This window comes from Osmerus mordax, chromosome 7 (assembly GCF_038355195.1).
Source record: "Osmerus mordax isolate fOsmMor3 chromosome 7, fOsmMor3.pri, whole genome shotgun sequence".
In the NCBI taxonomy this organism is placed as follows: Eukaryota; Metazoa; Chordata; class Actinopteri; order Osmeriformes; family Osmeridae; genus Osmerus; species Osmerus mordax.
Window position 1 is genome coordinate 16,925,916 of NC_090056.1, and position 19,288 is coordinate 16,945,203.

A 19,288-nucleotide genomic window follows, 5' to 3' on the forward strand; every position below is an offset into this window, starting at 1 on the left:
CGCTGCACTGCCGGAGCAGATTGAAAACCGTTGGGCCGAATACAACGTGCCAGTTCAGAGGAAGTTCACGTTTTGTTGGTAGCTTGATTTCTCCAGTTAGGATTTGATTTGACTTTTTGTCCACTGTTTAAACCTTGAAGAGGATCACAGAGTAAACAACTGCTAGGATCTAATGCTTGCGTAAGCGTTGCAGTGTTGCTTTCGGTGAGTTGGTCCGTGTTTGTGCTTTTATCCTCAGAGTGGAATAGGAAAAGCAGTGAGTTTTGTGCAGCTGAGATTTCCTTGATGTTCCAGCTGCAGCAGAAATTCACTCAAGCAACGGAACAGCAGCTGAAAAACGGCGAGAATTTGAAACGCTCCCTCCATTTGAAGGAATCCATGTTGTTGACTTCTTCGTTTTGTGACCGTCCAGTGAAGAATGTTAGAAAGTGTCATGAAGAAAAACCATCTTTGTGTCAGTCTACCACTACTAGTCTAGCTTGCTGTCGAGTAATATTGCAGTGCAAAACAATTCCAGCTCTGCTGGTCACAGGAACAACATCGCCCTCTGGAGGACTAGGGAAGACCTGCTCACCAACGACAAAGTCAGCCCCCTGACATTGACACAGTCATCCCCAACTGACAGGGAGGTGGGAGGTGATATCACGGTGCTACAAGAACAGAAGGGTGGTGAGTAAGGAGCCTGGATGCTGCCTGGCAGGCCTGTATCATAAGCTTGTCTGAAGCAGAGGTAAGTATATGTCACCAATACAAATGACAATAAGTTCACACCTCAAGACCTCCTCTCCCACATATCTCAAATGCACTCTGGCATTTTGAATATGCTAATGAAATGGACATGTATCAACCGATTCCCAAATGTCTAAATTCAATATAAACTTAACATGACATACTGACTGGATAACAAACATCTCCATTGGTTCTAGTCTCCCAGAGCTAATTAACAGTCAGCAGCACAAGCTCTTGGCTACCTAGTTGTTACGGTTCTTAGAAAAAATGTGCTGCCAATTTACTTAATCTTTAGGGACGATCGTGTTCACAGTCTGAGTAGCCGGTTGCTATGGTTAGTCCAAAGCAGTAGGACTAAATGACGTTCCTTTATAAACAGTGTCCACACACTGACAACACAAAACACATCCAATTGAAAAACCCTCTGGCCAGAGTAGCAGCACTGTGTCTAATGGTTGTCTGGTTTTGGTCTGTGTTGAGACCTCCATGGCACTGCCACACAGACCACAGTCCCCACATGTGATGCCATCGCCACCGCAGAGGCTCTCGATGCTAACGATTCCTTAAGAACATGAGCCGATAATGTTAACGGCAAGGCTGTAAGTCCTGCCAGGGACCCTGTAAGCCCACCACATGACAGCAGTAAGCCGAGCTGCTACATTTACTGCTGCAGGGCCCCCCCCCCCCCCCCTCTTGAGGTCAAGCCAGTCTACCGTCAGGTCACCACAGTCAACGAGAAGGATAGACTGCCTCCCTCCCCGTGTGTCTCACTTTCCCTCGTGTCATTCTGAATCTGAGAGCCCCCATGTCTTAAAATACACCATAGAAGAAGAGACTGTGCATGTTTGGCCTTGATGCTGAGGTTCAAGGTGCTAGCAGCTACTTCTGCAGAACTTCTGCAGATCTATTAAGTGAGAAAGCATACATTTAGCCAAAGTGAAGTATGCTGGAGAGCAGCTTCTGTTTGTGGTTGTTTAAACCCTCTTTTTGTGTGTTTTCTAGGCTAATTTCTAAGGTATCTCCCCCCCAGGCAACCCAGTCATCACCATCATATATTGTAAGTACTTTCTTCTATATACATTCGCATCATGAAATAACAGTTATACATTCTAACATGTGTATGTTTGATCTGCTCAATTGTATGTAATTTGTGCATTCTGTATTGCATTAAAATTTATATAAATCTGTATTATTGGTGCTTTCTTATCTTGGTGCTTTTTATGGTGACTTACAAACAGGTGTGTGTGTGTCACCCGGAGTGGCATCATCACCAGACAGGATGAGTACATTGAGCTTTAATCAGGAAAGGTTTCATGTCACTTTATTGCAGCTGCTTGTGCAGTCTGTGAAAAGGCATACAAAAAGAACTACAAGTTTAGTTGACAGGAACTGTGACTATTATGAATATGATTGGTTAAGCATGTTTGTTTTTTTTCCTTAATCAGAAACTGAATATTTAGAAAAGTAGCAGTTCCTAACGATGAATGCAGTCGCTGCCAGCTCAGTATATCATCAAATACCTCAATGATTCCAGTTGTTACCAATGTATCTTTTGGCACATTGTAGAATACACCTACAGTATCTTCAAAATGATAGGGTGATTATTCAGAATATTGCTTTAATAGGGACTTGCTTACAGTCAACCCACTAATGACTAAATTACTAAATGTAATGTTCAAATAAAACAATGAAGAATACAATAAGAAAAAAATACAGATAATCTGCCTTCCTATCTTTAAAGCATCAACGTTTTTTTTTTTTTTTTTACACAGATTTATGTAACAGAACATTAAGCAGCCCCCAGTCCTAGTGTACTAAAAGTGAATAGAACGGCTAAGCCATGGGATGAGAGTAACAATACAAAGACCTATTGGGCATTGTGAACGTGTGCTGAGGGGGAATAATGTGGTACTAATTGAGACAGCATACTTTGAGTTGAAGCTTTTCAGTGCCACTAGAGGGCAGAGTGAAACAAAACAAATATTCATCACTTGATTTTGGATGAAAACTCTGGTTAAGATGGTTAAGAATGGATCGTCAGGCGGTGGTACATAGTATATTACCCAGTTGGGAGTGATCAAGTTCAAGGTATAAATTAGTAATGTGTCTTTGGTTCACATTATAGGAAAGTTAGTACAGTACATTGTTTAAGGCAAAGTGGTGATAAACAAAGAAACTATAGCACAATAAACATCGGACAACATAAACATGGAAATTAAAACTTTCGAATCCCACACATATAATATCAAAACTCATTGCATTGCCCATGTGACTGCATTGAGGCACTGCCACAAAACCTTTTAATCCTCATACCACATTAATGCAGCTCATTCTATGGGAAGTAACATTCTAATGGAATAGATTAGCCAGCATGGGTAATAACCAAATGCACTTGGTCCAGTTGTTTACACAGTAAAACAAAACCCATCGACTCAATGTTCTCTGCTTATAAACTATAAACAGAACACATCTTGGTATTTAACATATAACAGTTGTTCCATTGCTTTGAGGGCCTTTAAACAACTGTGTACAAGTAAGTCCACTCTACTTTGTTTTACACATTGTTTTAACATAGTTTTTGTTGCTTTTCAAACAAACCCCCAAACCTTGGCATCTTTTGATGTGACTCAGGACTACTTAATACCAATTACATGAGTATCAATAACGGCAATAAAACTAAAAAAACTTCCATTGCAAAAACTAAACAAGATAGTTAATGCAAACCTTCTGGGGCATCATAATAGCCATATTAAGATTCCCTATGCAGCAGGTTCCAAGCTATAAAGCCTGGATATTAATAGGAATATTTTTTTCAAAACTGGAGCTGTGTGAGCATGAATCATTTAAAACATTACAGCATATAGTGCTTTGTGTTAGACATTTTACTTGGCCCAGCGGTTTGGGATGGTGACTGGGAGTCAGACATATAAGCTGATTTTAAACTGCAAAACGTGCATGAGAATACACTGTATAAATACATTATTGTATACAAAGACACAGTGGACCCAGATGAAACCTGGAGGCAGTTGAAGCCTACCTCATTGCTGTGAAAACAACATTCTCAATCCAGACATGTGACGTCAGAGTACTCAAAGATCAAATATATGGTGTAGCACGAAGTGTGATTTTGGCTTATGATCAAAAGTTACCAAGCAGGATTCATCCTTCTGGTGAAAAGGAAGTCTCTGTTACATCCATGACCAGGCCTTGTCCTATGGTGGTCATACTCATTTCCCCCTCTATCCATCTGATGCTCCTTCTCTAACCGTTGAAAGGACATCAAGGTCCACACCCTGGCGTAGGTATGTTTTAAGACTGCATTGGGACTGTTAGGGAGACGAGGTGACACCATTGTGAGGAGGTTCTGGACAGAAGCATCCGTTGGTCTTCCAGCCCGTGTCGACACGGCGGGCCAACGCTCGTTTCTGGCGGGCCTCCCAGCGCCTCGCCAAGGGCTCCAGGAACAGAGAGACGGAGGAGAGGAGATAGCAGATGCCCGCCAGGTAGAAGGAGCAGTCGTACGTCTGGGTGTAGTCATACAGGAAGCCTGCAACACACCTCACGGTCAGGGGCTCTGGGACTTAGTAGACGCCAGGAGTAACACGAACTAGCAATGAGGTGAGATGGACTGTGTTAACCCTTGTGCTGCCTTTGGGTCATTGTGACCCACCGGCATGGTGCAAAAGGTGGGTCACAATGACCCAAAGGCAGCACAAGGGACAGGAGTTAAAGAGGAGTGTGTAGGTACGTTAACCATCGTTTCATCCTTAAGCATAAGCTATGGAAGCAAATCGTTACCAAAGTTCAAATGCAAATGCATTTCCAGAAATGCATTTGCATTTTGAGAATGTGGCTGCATTATTTGACTCATAAATGAAATTAGTAATCAATCATTGCACTTTAATTTTCTTCTTCAAGAGTGCTCAATCTTTCACTTAATTAAAATGAAAAAGAAATAGACATTTGAGATTTAATTTTCAAAACATGCCTGCTGCGCCGCTCAGAATGCTTTTTCGTTCATTTTGCATTTCTGCAAATGCATTTGAATTTGAATTGTCACGATTTTACAGCCACGTTCTTAAAATGAAAATGCATTTCTGGAAATGCATTTGAATTGTGGTCACGATTTTGCAGCCACATTCTTAAAATGAAAATGCATTTCTGGAAATGCATTTGAATTTGAATTGTGGTCACGATTTTACAGCCACGTTCTTAAAATGAAAATGCATTTCTGGAAATGCATTTGAATTGTGGTCACGATTTTGCAGCCACATTCTTAAAATGAAAATGCATTTCTGGAAATGCATTTGAATTTGAATTGTGGTCACGATTTTGCAGCCACGTTCTTGAAAATGAAAATGCATTTCAGGAAATGCATTTGAATTGTGGTCACGATTTTGCAGCCACATTCTTAAAATGAAAATGCATTTCTGGAAATGCATTTGAATTTGAATTGTGGTCACGATTTTGCAGCCACGTTCCTGAAAATGAAAATGCATTTCTGGAAATGAATTTGAATTGTGGTCACGATTTTGCAGCCACGTTCTTAAAATGAAAATGCATTTCTGGAAATGCATTTTAATTTTCAAATTTTACATTTCAAATTGAATTTTGGTATCTATTTGCTGGGGCATGTTTTGAAAATTAAATCTCAAATGTCTATTTCTTTTTCATTTTAATTAAGTGAAAGATTGAGCACTCTTGAAGAAGAAAATTAAAATGCAAATAGGATGATTGATTACTAATTTCATGTATGAGTCAAATAATGCAGCCACATTCTTAAAATGCAAATGCATTTCTGGAAATGCATTTGAATTTGAATTTTGGTAACGATTTGCTTCCATAATAAGCATCCTTGATATGTTTCACAGTTACAGTGTCCCCCTTAGGACGACTCACAAGCCAACCGGAAAGCTAAAATAGCCTGTTGCTGGTTCTGAGGAGTAAGGTTAGAGTGGCCTGGGGTGAGTTCACCCTGCATGTTCAGCGGGAATGGTAAACACAGCAGCATGCTATATCCGGATAAACCCGGGGTCAGTCATTGATCACGTTTCAGGCCAGAAATACCTGGGCCCCTCTCAGGATCTTCAACAGAGTGGACAAGACCATGTCAAAGAGTTCAAGGGAACACCACGCCACCCCTAAAATGGGGCCAAGTGTTAGCTAAAGGGAACAGTGTTATTTTTCCTGGAAACACATCCATGTGGCTGGTGCATGTGCCTGAGCGTTAATCATGTCTTTCACCAAACAAGGGGGAGGTTTTTTCATACCTTTAGAAGTGAAAGTAGAGTACAGTTGTGATGAATAGTCATTCATTTGTAAAATCAAAAAAATTGCTTGAGACAAACCAAGGCCTGGAGAATGTTCATGGCACAAACGTGTTCCCTGGGTTGAAAATGAATTCTACAGCCAAACTCATCTGTTGACAGTTAAACCGTGTGATGTCAATCCAGCCTGGAACATAACCTTGTTATTCAAAGACGTACCTTGACTTAAGGTGGGGCGAAATTTGACCCGGTCAGTCCAAAAGACAACAACTATGCTTAGGGCAGGACTAACTTTAGCTTGTTTTTCTCCTTGGGTCTTTTAGCCATCACAGTATTAATGCCAAGTGCTCCTTTGCAATAGGTTGCGGAACTCAAAACCCTAACAGCCCCTGACAGCAGAGATGGCAAAGAAATGTCCAAACCAACTTTAACAGTAATTAGGGAGACTTTACACTATATGTGAGCCTATTACAACAGCTGTTATAGCCCTTCAAAACATATATTTATTAATGATATCTTTCAACAAAATAATTAATCAGGATAAAAATAAAAAATCAATAAAAAGAGACTGCAGCAGTTAGGCTTACTGTCTAGTATAGAGTCAGGTGGCTGAGTGGTGAGGGAATCGGGCTAGTAATCCGAAGGTTGCCAGTTCAATTCCCGGTCATGCAAACTGACGTTGTGTCCTTGGGCAAGGCACTTCACCCTACTTGCCTCGGGGGAACATCCCTGTACTTACTGTAAGTCGCTCTGGATAAGAGCGTCTGCTAAATGACTAAATGTAATGTAGTATGGAGTGAGACGGTTGGGAATTGCTTAGTGAAACACCTTTGGCTGTAGCGAGATCCTGTCCCTCCCAACCTGTCCCTAACCCCTCCCAGACTAGGTGTCATTGCTGGAGGTGTTCCCTGACGTGTGTCGGAGTGAGCTCACCTGCGAGGGGGGGGCCTGTGAGGCAGCCCAGACCCACAAAGAACATGGAGAAGCCCATGGAGTTGTTGAGCTTCTCTTGGCCCACCAGGTCCACCTGAAGATGAATAAGTTGGTAAGATCATCATCCATGCTTCAGGCTGCTGCTTTATATGTGTGACAGGTGCCTAATTTCACATCCGTGCTGGTGACATCCCAGTCAGGTGGCTGAGCGGTTAGGGAATCAGGCTAGTAATCTGAAGGTTGCCAGTTAGATTCCCGGCCGTGCAAAATGATGCTGTGTCCTTGGGCAAGGCACTTCACCCTACTTGCCTCGGGGGAATGTCCCTGTACTTAATGTAAGTCGCTCTGGATAAGAGCGTCTGCTAAATGACTAAATGTAAATGTATTTGACTGATTTACAGTAAGGTTAATGCCAACATGAGCTTGGCCCACAGTGCAGGGTCAGTGGGTTAAATCCTGAATAGACAGTTGGTGGTTGACTCAGTCAACTGACAGTCCTGGGCCTCTCCTTATTTACACAATACAGGGAAATGGCCAAACAATGCACAGGTGGTTTTAGGCTACATATCGTCTTGTCAGATATTGTCAGTTATTCATTCACACACGTACACATGCGTATTGGCTTCCCCCTGCCTGTGCATAAGACCCTCAGGTGAAGGGTGGAGGGCCTGCGTCAACATAGAGAATCCAATACATTTACAGCATCTCCCATCTGCTGTCACGCACACACATGAATACACACATAGTCATCCGCCCCCTCCAACCATATCACGGATACAACGTCACTCATGAACAATGCTGAATAGTAGGACTGTTTGAAAAAGCAAAGGTTTAGGGTTGTTAGAGCCATTTCAACTGTTGTAGCATATGACCATGTGCAATGGTTGCCCATGGCCATTTCCTGGGCTTTGTATCAGGTCCTCCCACAGATAATAGGTGTATTAGTACAACACACTCAGCTGTCTTGAGTATTGATTTCTGATGGCCTAACAGTAGGACACACACACACACACAAGGAAAGGGTGCCCTACCAGGACGGGCAGCAGCAGTGCCATGTAGCCTCCGCAGAAGATGGCGAAGAAGACCGCATAAACCATGAGCAGGATGAAGGAGTCGGCCAGGGGCGAGAACAGGTTCACCACCCCGCAGAGGATAAGGTAGGCCTTGTGGTAGTGGTACTTGTGGAGCAGGTTCCTGTCCGCCAGCCAGCCAGACCCCAGCTGAGCTATGGTCTCTGTGATACCTGGGAGGGAAGAGAGGAAGTTGAGCAGTGAGAAAAGAAAGGTGTAGGTATGAGAGAAGGAGGTAGAGGTGTAACAGAGGAGGTAAGAGGAGTATGAGAAGGTGTAGGAGTGTAAGAGAAAGGGGTGACAGTAGGGGGTGGGGGAGTGAGAGAGGAGGAAGGGAGCCAGAAGGAGGGAAAAACCAAGGAGCAGAAGGTAAAGAGAAAGAGGGGTGAGGTCACAACCAGTATGCGCTCCATGTTTTCCTGAGCACCTCTTATGTTTTTGGACACCTCCGTCAGACTTTATACTGTACATCAGTGAGCCTGAGATCCCCCGCAGTGAACAAGACATTCTGGGCCTCATTTATCAAGGCCTTTTTCCAGGCGTTAATTGTTCGCAATGACTGACTTAACTGATGCGGGCTATTTACAAACATGGGGGACTTGGGTAAAATCGAAAATCATTCAAGTGGAAAACAGACAGGAACTTTCAACAGTGGAGATTTAGACCACAACATCATAAGAAGCCATTCCAGAATGCAGCGGGCCAGGTCGCTGCGTGCATGAGGAGGTCCTGTGAATGGTAGTCTGAAGTAACCATGTCTTTACATTAAACAGCTTTGTGTCGGTCTATTTCATATTGTGTCCAATGTGCCACTGTTGCACATGTGTTGGGACAACGGAGGGGCCGTGTTGGCAACAGGCCAGGTTTAACAAACGACCTGCCAATCTGTGACCTGCACTTTCAGAGAACACCTATTAATCAATCATTGTGCTGAAGCATGCTCCAAAACAACCAATGTGCATGCGGGCAAGAAATAGAGAGATTGTAAGTTAATGAGAAATTGTGTAACATAGCGAGCGAGAGATGGAGTGTGAGGGGAAAAAAGGAGTGAGACAAAGAGGTTGAGTTTGAGTGGGTTACAGCTACAGAGTGTTTGTGCGTGAGGGAGAGGAGGAAGGGAGAAAGGGTGGGGGGTGGGGGGCGGAGACTGAGGCACTGCAGCACACGCTCCTGCACCACCATCAAACGGCAGCTCTGGTACAAGAGGAGCAGCAGTCCCACTGGACTCACAGGACAGACTGTCCACACGTCCCCCAGCCTGACAGCTGCTTCACATGTCGGACATAAAGATAACGACTCATTCAGAGTCGAATCAACCCGTATCGATTTGGTTTCGTGTATTTATCTGGCTCTAGCGTAGAGCTATGATGACGGAGCAGATATCCTGAGCTTGGATGCTGAGGTCAACTGGAATGTGATAGGCTTTCTGCAGCTATTGACCGGTTCAGGAATAGCTTGCGGATGGCTGCACTGACCCATAGATCAATGAAATAAACAGGTCCCATGCAGATATCAGTGGTGGTGGATCACTGCAGTGATACCGGCTACAGCCAATGACATTCTCCCCTCGAAATAAATGGATTTTAGCTGTTACTCTACACCTAAAGATGGTTGAGTATTAAGAGCGTTTTTTTTGCAGGTTATGATTGCCTACATAAAAGGCTAGGGATGTGAAAATGCCTAGTCACCAATTTTCGCACCCACTGTTCTTGTGATGTAATGAAACCTCATGCATCTCTTCCTAAAGGTTACACAGATGACACGGCAGCTGTACGGTGTTTACATGTCCTCTGCCGGCCTCCGCGGAGCTCCGCCCCCTGGGGCGTCTGTCCCCTCCAGCTCCAATGAGTCGGCAGCTTGTTTGTGTGTTTTAATCCGAGCAGGTCTGGCGAGGTCCGCAGCTGTTCCCGTTGAACCACTTCACAATGCTGCCTAAGTAGAGCCCACTTAAAACTCACGCATCCCCCAGGCAAGTGCCCAGGACCCTTGCAAAGACTCTTTCTCTCTTGATGCGTTTTAACCTCATGCGCATATAGGCATATGCAGGTGCTTTGAAACAGCTTTAGGATATTAGTTTCAGGAATGCCATTAGCCCTAACTTCAAAGAAGGACAATAAGTCAGTATGTCAAACAGGCTTGAAAACAAACTCATGTCAGTTCTTCATAGCTACTATTCTCATTACTAAGCAAGCTTTCCTGGCATGCCGCGCCTCTCTTTTGTACACACTACAGCCCCAGCGCTCCCCCGCACAATGTCAGCCTCTCCAAAATTGGACCCGAAAAATCGAGAGCCCCTCTGGTCGCCACGGCAGCCACTTTACTCAGTAAGCTGTTGCCTAGCGACTCCCCCCAGGCACAGATTTGGGCGGCGGTAGGCCTAGTCGGGTCTATAGTAGCCAATACTCCCTGCCAGACCCAAATGGGCCTCTTTGATTGGCAGCTAGGTGGGAGGGGAGGCTGGCTGGACCCTGACTGGGATAGGGTGGCTTTGGGGCGTGGGTGGCTTTCTCAGAACGCCACATGTGACCAGAGAATGTGACAGTCGGCATGAACCAGCGCATCGCGTTCTGCTCTCGCCATGGTTCACTGGCTCGGTCTAATTGCTGGCACGGACCATTATTGGAGAGCCCCGGATCGCAATGGAAATTGAGATAACATTTATGGGCTGTAGATCTGAAGCTGAGATCTACACCTTTGCCCATTTGGTCCTATTAGCCTCCTGCAGAATAATTTACCCTAAACATCCTACACAACGTAGACCAATAAACCCCCCACTGCTAGAACCCAGAGACAGAAAACATGAATCGGACTCCCCTTTCTGATACAGGTAGGATGTTCTGGAACTGCTTGGGTCCTTTTTGAGCTTGATTTCTATTGTAATTGTATTCTATTCTATTGTAACAATCAAATTTTCCGGTATATTTAAATATTCATGCTCTTTGGTGTTGCATCACAATGCTCCTCCCATAACATCATTCATACAAGACCTCCTGCTCTGAAGCATTTACATCAGCAACCCATGCAGCCGTATCTACGAGTGTCCCATTTCCATAAAGACTACACAATTCAGACAAGGGGGGAATTAGATGCTATCCCTGGAGAGTACAGTAGAGATTGATGTCTTCTTGCAGTACAATACAGTGTTTGTACAGTGACGGCTCTGATAATTTACAACGCACGTGTACAGGCGGTGGTCGAGAAAACCTTAATACAGCCCCTCATTTGAAGTGGCCTCATCAATAGAAATACTGCTGAACCCAAAGACTTTAGTCAGTGGGCCAGAGTTCAGCTTTTATGTAAGCACATTCATTACATAAGACTGCAGTCTGAGCTGCTCACAAATAATTAATGCTTAGAAGTTGACAGAGTACTTTTTTTTTTTCTTCTTTGCATCATATTTAAAAAATAAAAAATAAAAAACAGAGCTGGTGCTCCTCCCATCTAGGTGAAACGCTCTGCATCTCCGACATCTGAAGCTCCATTCAAAGACTGTGGGCAGAATGATCTGTATATCCAATGCCAGGCTCACTGGCTCGATTGCCAATGTCTTGAGTGCCTTCTTTTGCGTCGATCGCTTGTTCCACACACGGACAGTGTGTGGAACAATTATCAGTTATTGAACAATTATCAGTTATTGAACAATTATCAGTTATTGTGACCTGGTCAAACAAATCTACCCACTGATGCTAGTTGTTCCTCAACCCGCACTGAACAAGGCTGGATGCTATTACCGCAGGCTGCAACACACGCTTACTCATTTAGATCATGTTCTTTTTTACAGTGTTGTCTTATTCAACACTCATCTTACAGCTGCAGTTGACAGGAGGGGGGGGGGGGTGCTCACACTGAGGCTTACCTGCTACTGAGATGATGAAGGAGGCGTCCATGGCGTCGATGCCCAGGTTCCTGGCTCGTGCTGACAGGTGGAAGTAAGGGATGAAATAGGCCAGCTGGCTGAAGACCAGAGACCAGGTGTAGATACAGAAGAAAGGGTCCTTCAAGAGCGAGAAGTCCAAAACTTTGGCCTCTGTGACGGGAGGTTCGCAGGGAGTGCCAGCGTGCGGCGAGAACCCGACGGCCACCGAGCCGTTCAGGCTTCCGTTGGTCTCCGCCAAGTCGTCGAGACTCTGCCCCTTCCCCCCCCCGTCAGAGTCGTGCCCGTTCAAGCCGTTCACAACCAGCCGGGTCAGTTCAGGATTTTGTGGGGGGCCCTGGGATCCAGGGCCGAGGGGGGATTTCTCTGAGATCTCCTTCTCCCAGTGATGGGATGGCAGGGGAGGGGAGGGAGAGGAGGGGTCCACTTTGGCAAAGCCGTTGGTTAAGGGTGTGGAGGTGCCGTTCGCGCGCCCGTTCTTGGTGTGGTCCTTCTCTGGACTCCTGGGGGAGACGGAGGGGCTTTTCTTGGCGGAGGAGGAGGTGGAGGTGGAGGAGGGCGAGATGGTGGAAGGCCGGATGTGGATGGGTCGGAGCAGCATCCCGGTGGCCACCAGGTTCAGCATGAGGCCCCCTAAGATGAGCAGAGTTCCTGGGAAAGGAGGAAGCAGAGAAGCACAGTCATGACATGGAGGCAACGTCCATCAACCCCCACATGGGGATGGCAACCCACCTGCAGCTGAAACTCTAAGTGTTGTACGGAGAACAAATATGAAAAAAAGGAGCTGTTCTTATTTTGCATAGGCCCCTCCGAAAAACGCGGATCAATTAATATCTGTTGACCGCCTTTTGGACGTAAAACTCTGAGTCCTGCTACATGCTACAGTTTCAACAAAGGAATAAAACTTGAACAGATTGATATTTCAAATACTGACGAATTTCTTCCGAGTCCCCTCTCTTCCGGAGATACATACCTTGCCAGGCATACTGCTCAAGGAGCAGCTGAGTGAAGGGTGCCAGGGCAAAGGTCAAACCCATCCCAGAGCGTCCAATAGCATATGCCGTCGCCAGTCGTTTTCGGAAGTACATTGCAATGATGACAGAGGTAGCTTGGTACAGCAGGGCAAAACCAAGACCTGCGAAGGGTAGCGATAGAGATACAGTAAGACATTTGGTTGTCACAGATATGCCTTTGACGTGGAAGGTATAATTTAACTTAAGAGTACAACAGCAACACAGGTACTGCGAGGTTGCGGTCTGAATACAGAGAATACAGACCAACAAGCAAATGTCATGAAAATAAGAAGAAAAGCGGATTTAAGACTAGATGTTCATTGTGAGCTAACAGGTGCACATTGGCCCATGAGTAGCACTGTCTCCAATGTAAAGCAAATGCAGTTTTCACAAGGATGAAAAGAGATCGTTTTCACTCACCAACAATCAGTCCCATGCTGATGTATAGAAAGGTCACACTGGAGGCAAATATGCTGGTGAGAAACCCTCCACTGACCAGCACTGCCCCAGCTATGGAGGTGACTCTTGTCCCCAGCTTGGCACAGGACACAGACGCCAGGGGAGCTACACATGAAGACCACAGTCATGTTTGTGTGTGTATGTGTGTGTGAGGGGGTGATATGTAATTCGTAAGTGTATAGTAATAATAATGCAATCATCACACACAGAACTGTATGCACTAGAAATAAGATGATAGGTACAGAAGCAGTGTATGATATGTTTAGTGAGTTCGTATCTGTAAGTATTGCTTTGATCCCTGACCTGCGGAGAGCCGTAGACTGGACATGATAGAGCCAATCCAGCTAATGCTCTCTGCCGAACCTCCAAACTCATCCTGGAACGCCACAAAGAAAAGGCCGAAGGTCTTTAAGGTCCCCATCACCAGCACGTTGACCTTGGGACCGCAAGCACACACACATTTAGTCATTTAGCAGACGCTCTTATCCAGAGCGACTTACAGTAAGTACAGGGACATTCCCCCCCGAGGCAAGTGGGGTGAAGTGCCTTGCCCAAAGACACAACTTCATATTGCACACCCGGGAATCGAACCGGCAACCTTCTAATTGATAGCCCAATTCTCTAACCGCTCAGCCATCCACATGTTGACAGACTGTACACATACGTACAGTGATAGACGGCTTTTATATGTGCCATGTTTAGGATCATTATGAGGTCATTTGTGTACGTAAAAACTGGACGAATGCTGTAATAAGGGGGCCGTACCAGGAAGCAGTGCAGCACCACCATCCAGCCCCAGCCTCCGTCTGGAGGGTCCACGTACTGGATCTTTGTCTCCTTTTCCTTCTCCTTCTCCTTGACAGCACCCCCTTGAAACAGGCTGATCTTGGCTGCCTTGGCTTCACTGTAAAATAAACCAGAAATTCAAGCACATCATGTGAGAACCACACACATGCAGCCAAGCCTCAAGCTGCTTGTGATCATCATTAGCCAAACATGATTTCCCCCAAAAACCTACAGTTAGAGGGAGAAGTTAATTGAATATTTTGTAGAATGATTCATTTGTACGTATTTAAATGTGAGACTTCTGGTTGAGTGGTTTAAAGTTGAAACCCAAAGCTGTATTGATTCAAGGCTCAGTTGGGAGATATGGGGAGGTCCACGTGTACAGACAGCTAGACGTGACCCTATAGCCCCGTATAGGTGCTGTTTTGACCTACGGCAGGGCAGGAAGAGAGGTTGACTTCACTGCTCGAACCAGCTGACCTTTCTCACACTCTGATTCTGTACCTCCATGAACAAGCTCCCGTACTAACTCAGAAATGACAGCAAAACATTTTCCTAAGGGAGATGCCATTTCCCTAATGCAACAAGACAGGCCTTTTCGTATCGGCAGTACTGAACAGTGCTGGAAGAAAGAAATACAACTCGAGGATGCTGTAAACATTCAGCCCAGCTCATGAAAAACACCCAACAAAAAATTTGAAATGATCCACTTTATGTTTTCAAAGTGAAAGCTGCTTCAGTGCACTGTGTCTTCATGAGAGACCTGTCTGCCTTCTGCCTCAGTAATGAATCCCCACCCCACCCCATCCCTTACCATAATAACCTTTACTCTACAAGCTAGCTGGTATCAATGCAATGTCTGCGTGACCACTGGGGTGTGAAATAGGTCAGTTAAAATGTGGTCAGCTCTGGCTACCTATTAATCTCTTTCTTCTTAGAAGACTTGCTTTAGACCCAGTGTGTCCTCTGTAATTAAAGCGAGTGTTGGTCACAGCCCGTGTCAATATTTAATTCCACTCCATCTCTTGACTCTCTCAACTACTGATGTCAGCAAATCATGTTCCCTGCACATAGCCCTCCACCCTCCCTTGTGGTAAGGCCAGAGTTGGATGCTACTGAACACCATACCTGACTCAGAAAGACTGAATCTTTTTTAGGCCACCGTCAACATCTACAGTGCAGTACTATGCCTGCTACCATGTGTAGATGTATCACTAAGGTCATTACACCCCAACTCTCCTGATCTGCGGTCTGCAGCAGTTGGTTGCGATGAGAATGAAAAAAATTCACTGAGTAGTACTTCTGCATTTAATTGGAAAATAAAAACAAGAACCTTCTGTCCTTGATTCAGTTCTTTCCAGTACACACCCACATCTGACGGCAGCGTATCAGCAGCAAAACTCACAAAGAGTTTCACTTTATATAGTGTCTCACTCAACAGGATAAGAAAAGCTACTCATCATTTGACTACACCAGCCAGTTTAGTCAGTCAGTACAATCTGTCCCCACCAGTTTCTGCCTCAACCCAATTTCAAATTTTAATAAGGGCTGTGGTTGCAGGCTTCCTTTTCAAGAGCTCTTTACAGGTTAGGACCCCCCCCCCCCCCCCCCCCACTCCCCCATGCCAATGAATTCTAATGAATGTGGTGTTCATGGGAAGGGTGGATGGGTTTCTGGGAAAGAGAGGTGGCTGGGTGATGGTCAAGAAGAGGCACCAAACTAACTTTGCCACCTACACATGCACCTATACATACAGTATATACTTTTTCAAATACTTTCTAATAGGCCGTCTTATGGATGTCACTGAATGGCTGGCAGGGCCTGGGATGGAGAGACAGTCATGTTTAAAGGAACACTTCATTGAGAGTCATTTCTACACAGAGAGAAAAACATCACTAATGTTAGTTCCTCTGCCCCTATAGGGTTTATGAGGTCATGTTTCTGGAGGAGGTGGAAGGGAAGGGCCTAATTGAAAACAGAGGTGGGTCCTAATCCTTTCAAAAAGCCACGGTTCAGCTTATTGGGACTTGAAAAACAAGTGCAGGTCATAAAAACCCCCAACAACATCCCACCTATGTAGCTGTGATAACCCTCCGCCCGTTCAAACACATGAGCCACTAGGAGGTGACATGAGAAAATCACAGGTAGGAAGCTAAGGACCATTACAAGCCCAGCAGGCAGATGGAGTTACAGGCTTGGTAGAAAAAATCCAAAGGATGCATATCGATGTCAACCCACCATTTAGGACTGTCTATGTGCACACTCCATGATAGGTTTGGGTTCTATTGGGCATTTAACAGGGTCAAAACTGGGCAAGAGAGCGTCCTCTCACTCAAGCAAAAATAGAATCATAGACCTGTGCTGGGTTGAATCCATGTCACAATGTATTTGTGAATGACTTGATTTATCGTAGGTTGCATTTTGAACAATTGGGTTTGTGACATTGGCATTATTGTGCTTAGTATTGATTTCAGTCAAATCAAACATTCTCAAAGTAGTAGATGGTGATTATCTACATTTGTATTTCCCCCAGCTATGGAGGCATGCAGTGGCAAGCAACACCAGGCAAGTATGTCGACAGTTGACACACACTCCAGGGTTTTAATCAAGATCAAAGGGGGCTTCTCTCTTTCTGGAGCACTGAGAAAAAAGGACCCTAGTAAAGGTTTATGACATCTGCTATACTCTTTACAGATATTCAGATCTAGCCAAAGAACCATTAAAACAACAACAGAGTGAGGAACCTCCAGAAGCCTATGCTTTAGATTCTAAGGAATGAACACTGAAACAATATGAAGCATTGTCATTGATAAGTTGTGAGTAGCATTCATCGTTTTAGAAGTAAAAAGGCAGTTTTAACAGAGAGAATTAACTGTTGAGAACTTAAGGTGTAAATACATAAGCATAATATGTATTTAGAGTATAATACCCTTTTGTCTTTTTTTCTATGTAAAGGTGGATAAATAAACACTGCAATGTCTCTGTACTGCTCTATTGATCCAGGCCTTGGTACATGCAAATGAACTTGACTAATAAAGGTTACTTGTAAACACAATATACAGGGAAAGTGAATACTATGAATGGTAGTTTACCTGTTGTGGTCTTTAGGTAGCATGATTGGATTGAGAAGTTGATACAGCAGGGAGATGCCAAAGGTCCTATATAGATGTCATCCTCAGGTTGTGTCTAAGGAGTTCAAATCTATAGCTGCTTCCAGATGAACCTCATACCTGCAACATGATGAGAAATTACACTTAACCCTCAGGCAGTACCATGTGCTGCAAGTTTACCGATATTCTAAGAATTAGAAAGGGATGAAAGGGATGCTTAAAATGTGATCTTGTATGTGTGGGTGTGTGTGTGTGTGCGTGTGTGTGTGTGTGTGTGTGTGTGTGTGTGTGTGTGTGTGTGTGTGTGTGTGTGTGTGTGTGTGTGTGTGTGTGTGTGTGTGTGTGTGTGTGTGTGAGGGGGCCGGGGGTCAGGGTTGGATCCTGTCTTTCGTGGTTATCTCAAGAGCTTTGTGGGGCCCGCCAGGGTTGCGAACCATCATCTGGGGTCAGCTCTGAGATCTACTATTCACACTGCCACTCAAATGTGGAAGCTGACCAGACATGTCCACAAACAAGATACCATAAAGCATAATGATAAACATGTTGATATAATTAATAATCTCAGAAAACGTTTCGTAACTTACAGGTAATTAGACATGCAAATCTGCTTTGCGATGGAGAAACATGAATATAGTTGAAATGACAAAATAAAGATTCCTTCACCCCAACAGTCTTCTCTGAGTTGTCTGTAGAGGGGTGTGATGAGCTACACGCTACAGTGTATTATACAGTTAAAGTGGGAAGTACTGGCCTATATGGTAACAAATAAACAAGTCTGTTACTGGAGCACCAAACCCTGCACGGTGTCACAACCCTCTGATCTAACTAGTCACATTCTTGAATCAGCTTAGTTGCTTACTGAGGAAAGCAAAACAATCATTTGCAAGGAGGAAAAGTGAGATTATGTTACATTAGTCATGAGGAATTGTGAGATTATGCTGTAAAGTGCTTTGTGGTTATCTGAAAGCTTGGCTTAGTTTATTATCCCTGAAAAGCGAGTGGGACAACTGTGCACTGTGTTGCAAACTCACAGGGAGATATTTGGGGGTTTTCAGAACTCTGGGCCCTTGGTTGCCTTCAATTCAGAAGAATATGTGTTAAATTGTCTCCTTCATTTGGAATCTATGTGTGTAGAAAATGGGTACGATTGTGTAGGGGAAAGCATTTACAGGTATACTAAGAATGAGTGTGTTTACCTTCAATTGGAAGATATTATACATGAAGTCCATAATGAAAGCAAAAATAGTTGAAACATAGTTTGAAACTTGTTTGTGCAAATTATGAAAGAAAAAAGTATTTATATTCCCTTATAACTACTACAAATGTCATAACCAAAATCATTAACATTTTTGGAAAATGAATTAAGAAACAAAATACAGCTTAGAATACAGTTTTAAACAAGTTAATTATAGCAAAAGACGTGATGATTTTTTGTTTTCCAAGATTGCATTTCCAGCGTAAACAGACAATTTGCATAATTCATAGCAGGTGAATCTGTTGATATGTTTTTTTTTTCACTCAAAATTAAAGTATGTCTCTTTTAATTTCAATCCATCCAACGGAAAAGTGAACGTGAAAACATAAAAGGTGAATGAATTGAACAATTATAAACTATAGTAGGCTAGCCTACGTTCTTGGGATACTCTTGCCCCAATGAATGAAATTGAATGATCAAACCATAATTTAGAATTTGAGAATACAATGCTTGTTAAATTGAATATGCAATATCTTTACGTACCTTAATTCTCCATCACCTGGAAAGTTTAATGGTCAATAAAAAAAACTTATCTGCGACCGACCTAGTTCGTACGGGGGTGCGCGTGCCATCCAGTTCCGTTCAGAAAAAGATGTTTCTGTGGGACGTCGTGCTTTCTCAAAAGTCGACGCAGAAGGACCTTTACCCTCGAAGAGGACCGTGCCATAACTTTCGCACTATCTGTCGGCTATATAGTTCAGGGTTACGCCTCTCATCATCCCTGCCACGCCATTCTGCTAATGGTGGGTTGGGTTGCATGAACCAAAGCCTTCACAGGGACAGCCACGTGAT

At 44.1% G+C, this 19,288-nt stretch overlaps 1 protein-coding gene across 2 annotated transcripts; it reads right to left on the reverse strand.

Annotated features, from left to right (window-relative positions):
• Positions 1-2,028: 2,028 nt before the first annotated feature.
• Positions 2,029-19,067, reverse strand: slc16a4 (solute carrier family 16 member 4). 2 transcript variants are annotated; one of them, XM_067240027.1, is made up of 10 exons: positions 18,980-19,067; positions 17,224-17,361; positions 14,111-14,249; positions 13,649-13,781; positions 13,307-13,450; positions 12,847-13,008; positions 11,856-12,524; positions 7,961-8,172; positions 6,930-7,023; positions 2,029-4,276 (listed from the first exon to the last, which is right to left on the reverse strand). In XM_067240027.1, exons 2-10 carry the CDS (start codon positions 17,244-17,246, stop codon positions 4,059-4,061), a joined length of 1,794 nt encoding a protein of 597 aa, XP_067096128.1. In that variant the 5' UTR covers positions 17,247-17,361; positions 18,980-19,067; the 3' UTR covers positions 2,029-4,058. The 2 variants fall into 2 exon arrangements, with proteins under 2 accessions (XP_067096128.1, XP_067096129.1); XM_067240028.1 differs by lacking the exons at positions 2,029-4,276; positions 6,930-7,023 and adding an exon at positions 7,594-7,641.
• Positions 19,068-19,288: the final 221 nt, after the last annotated feature.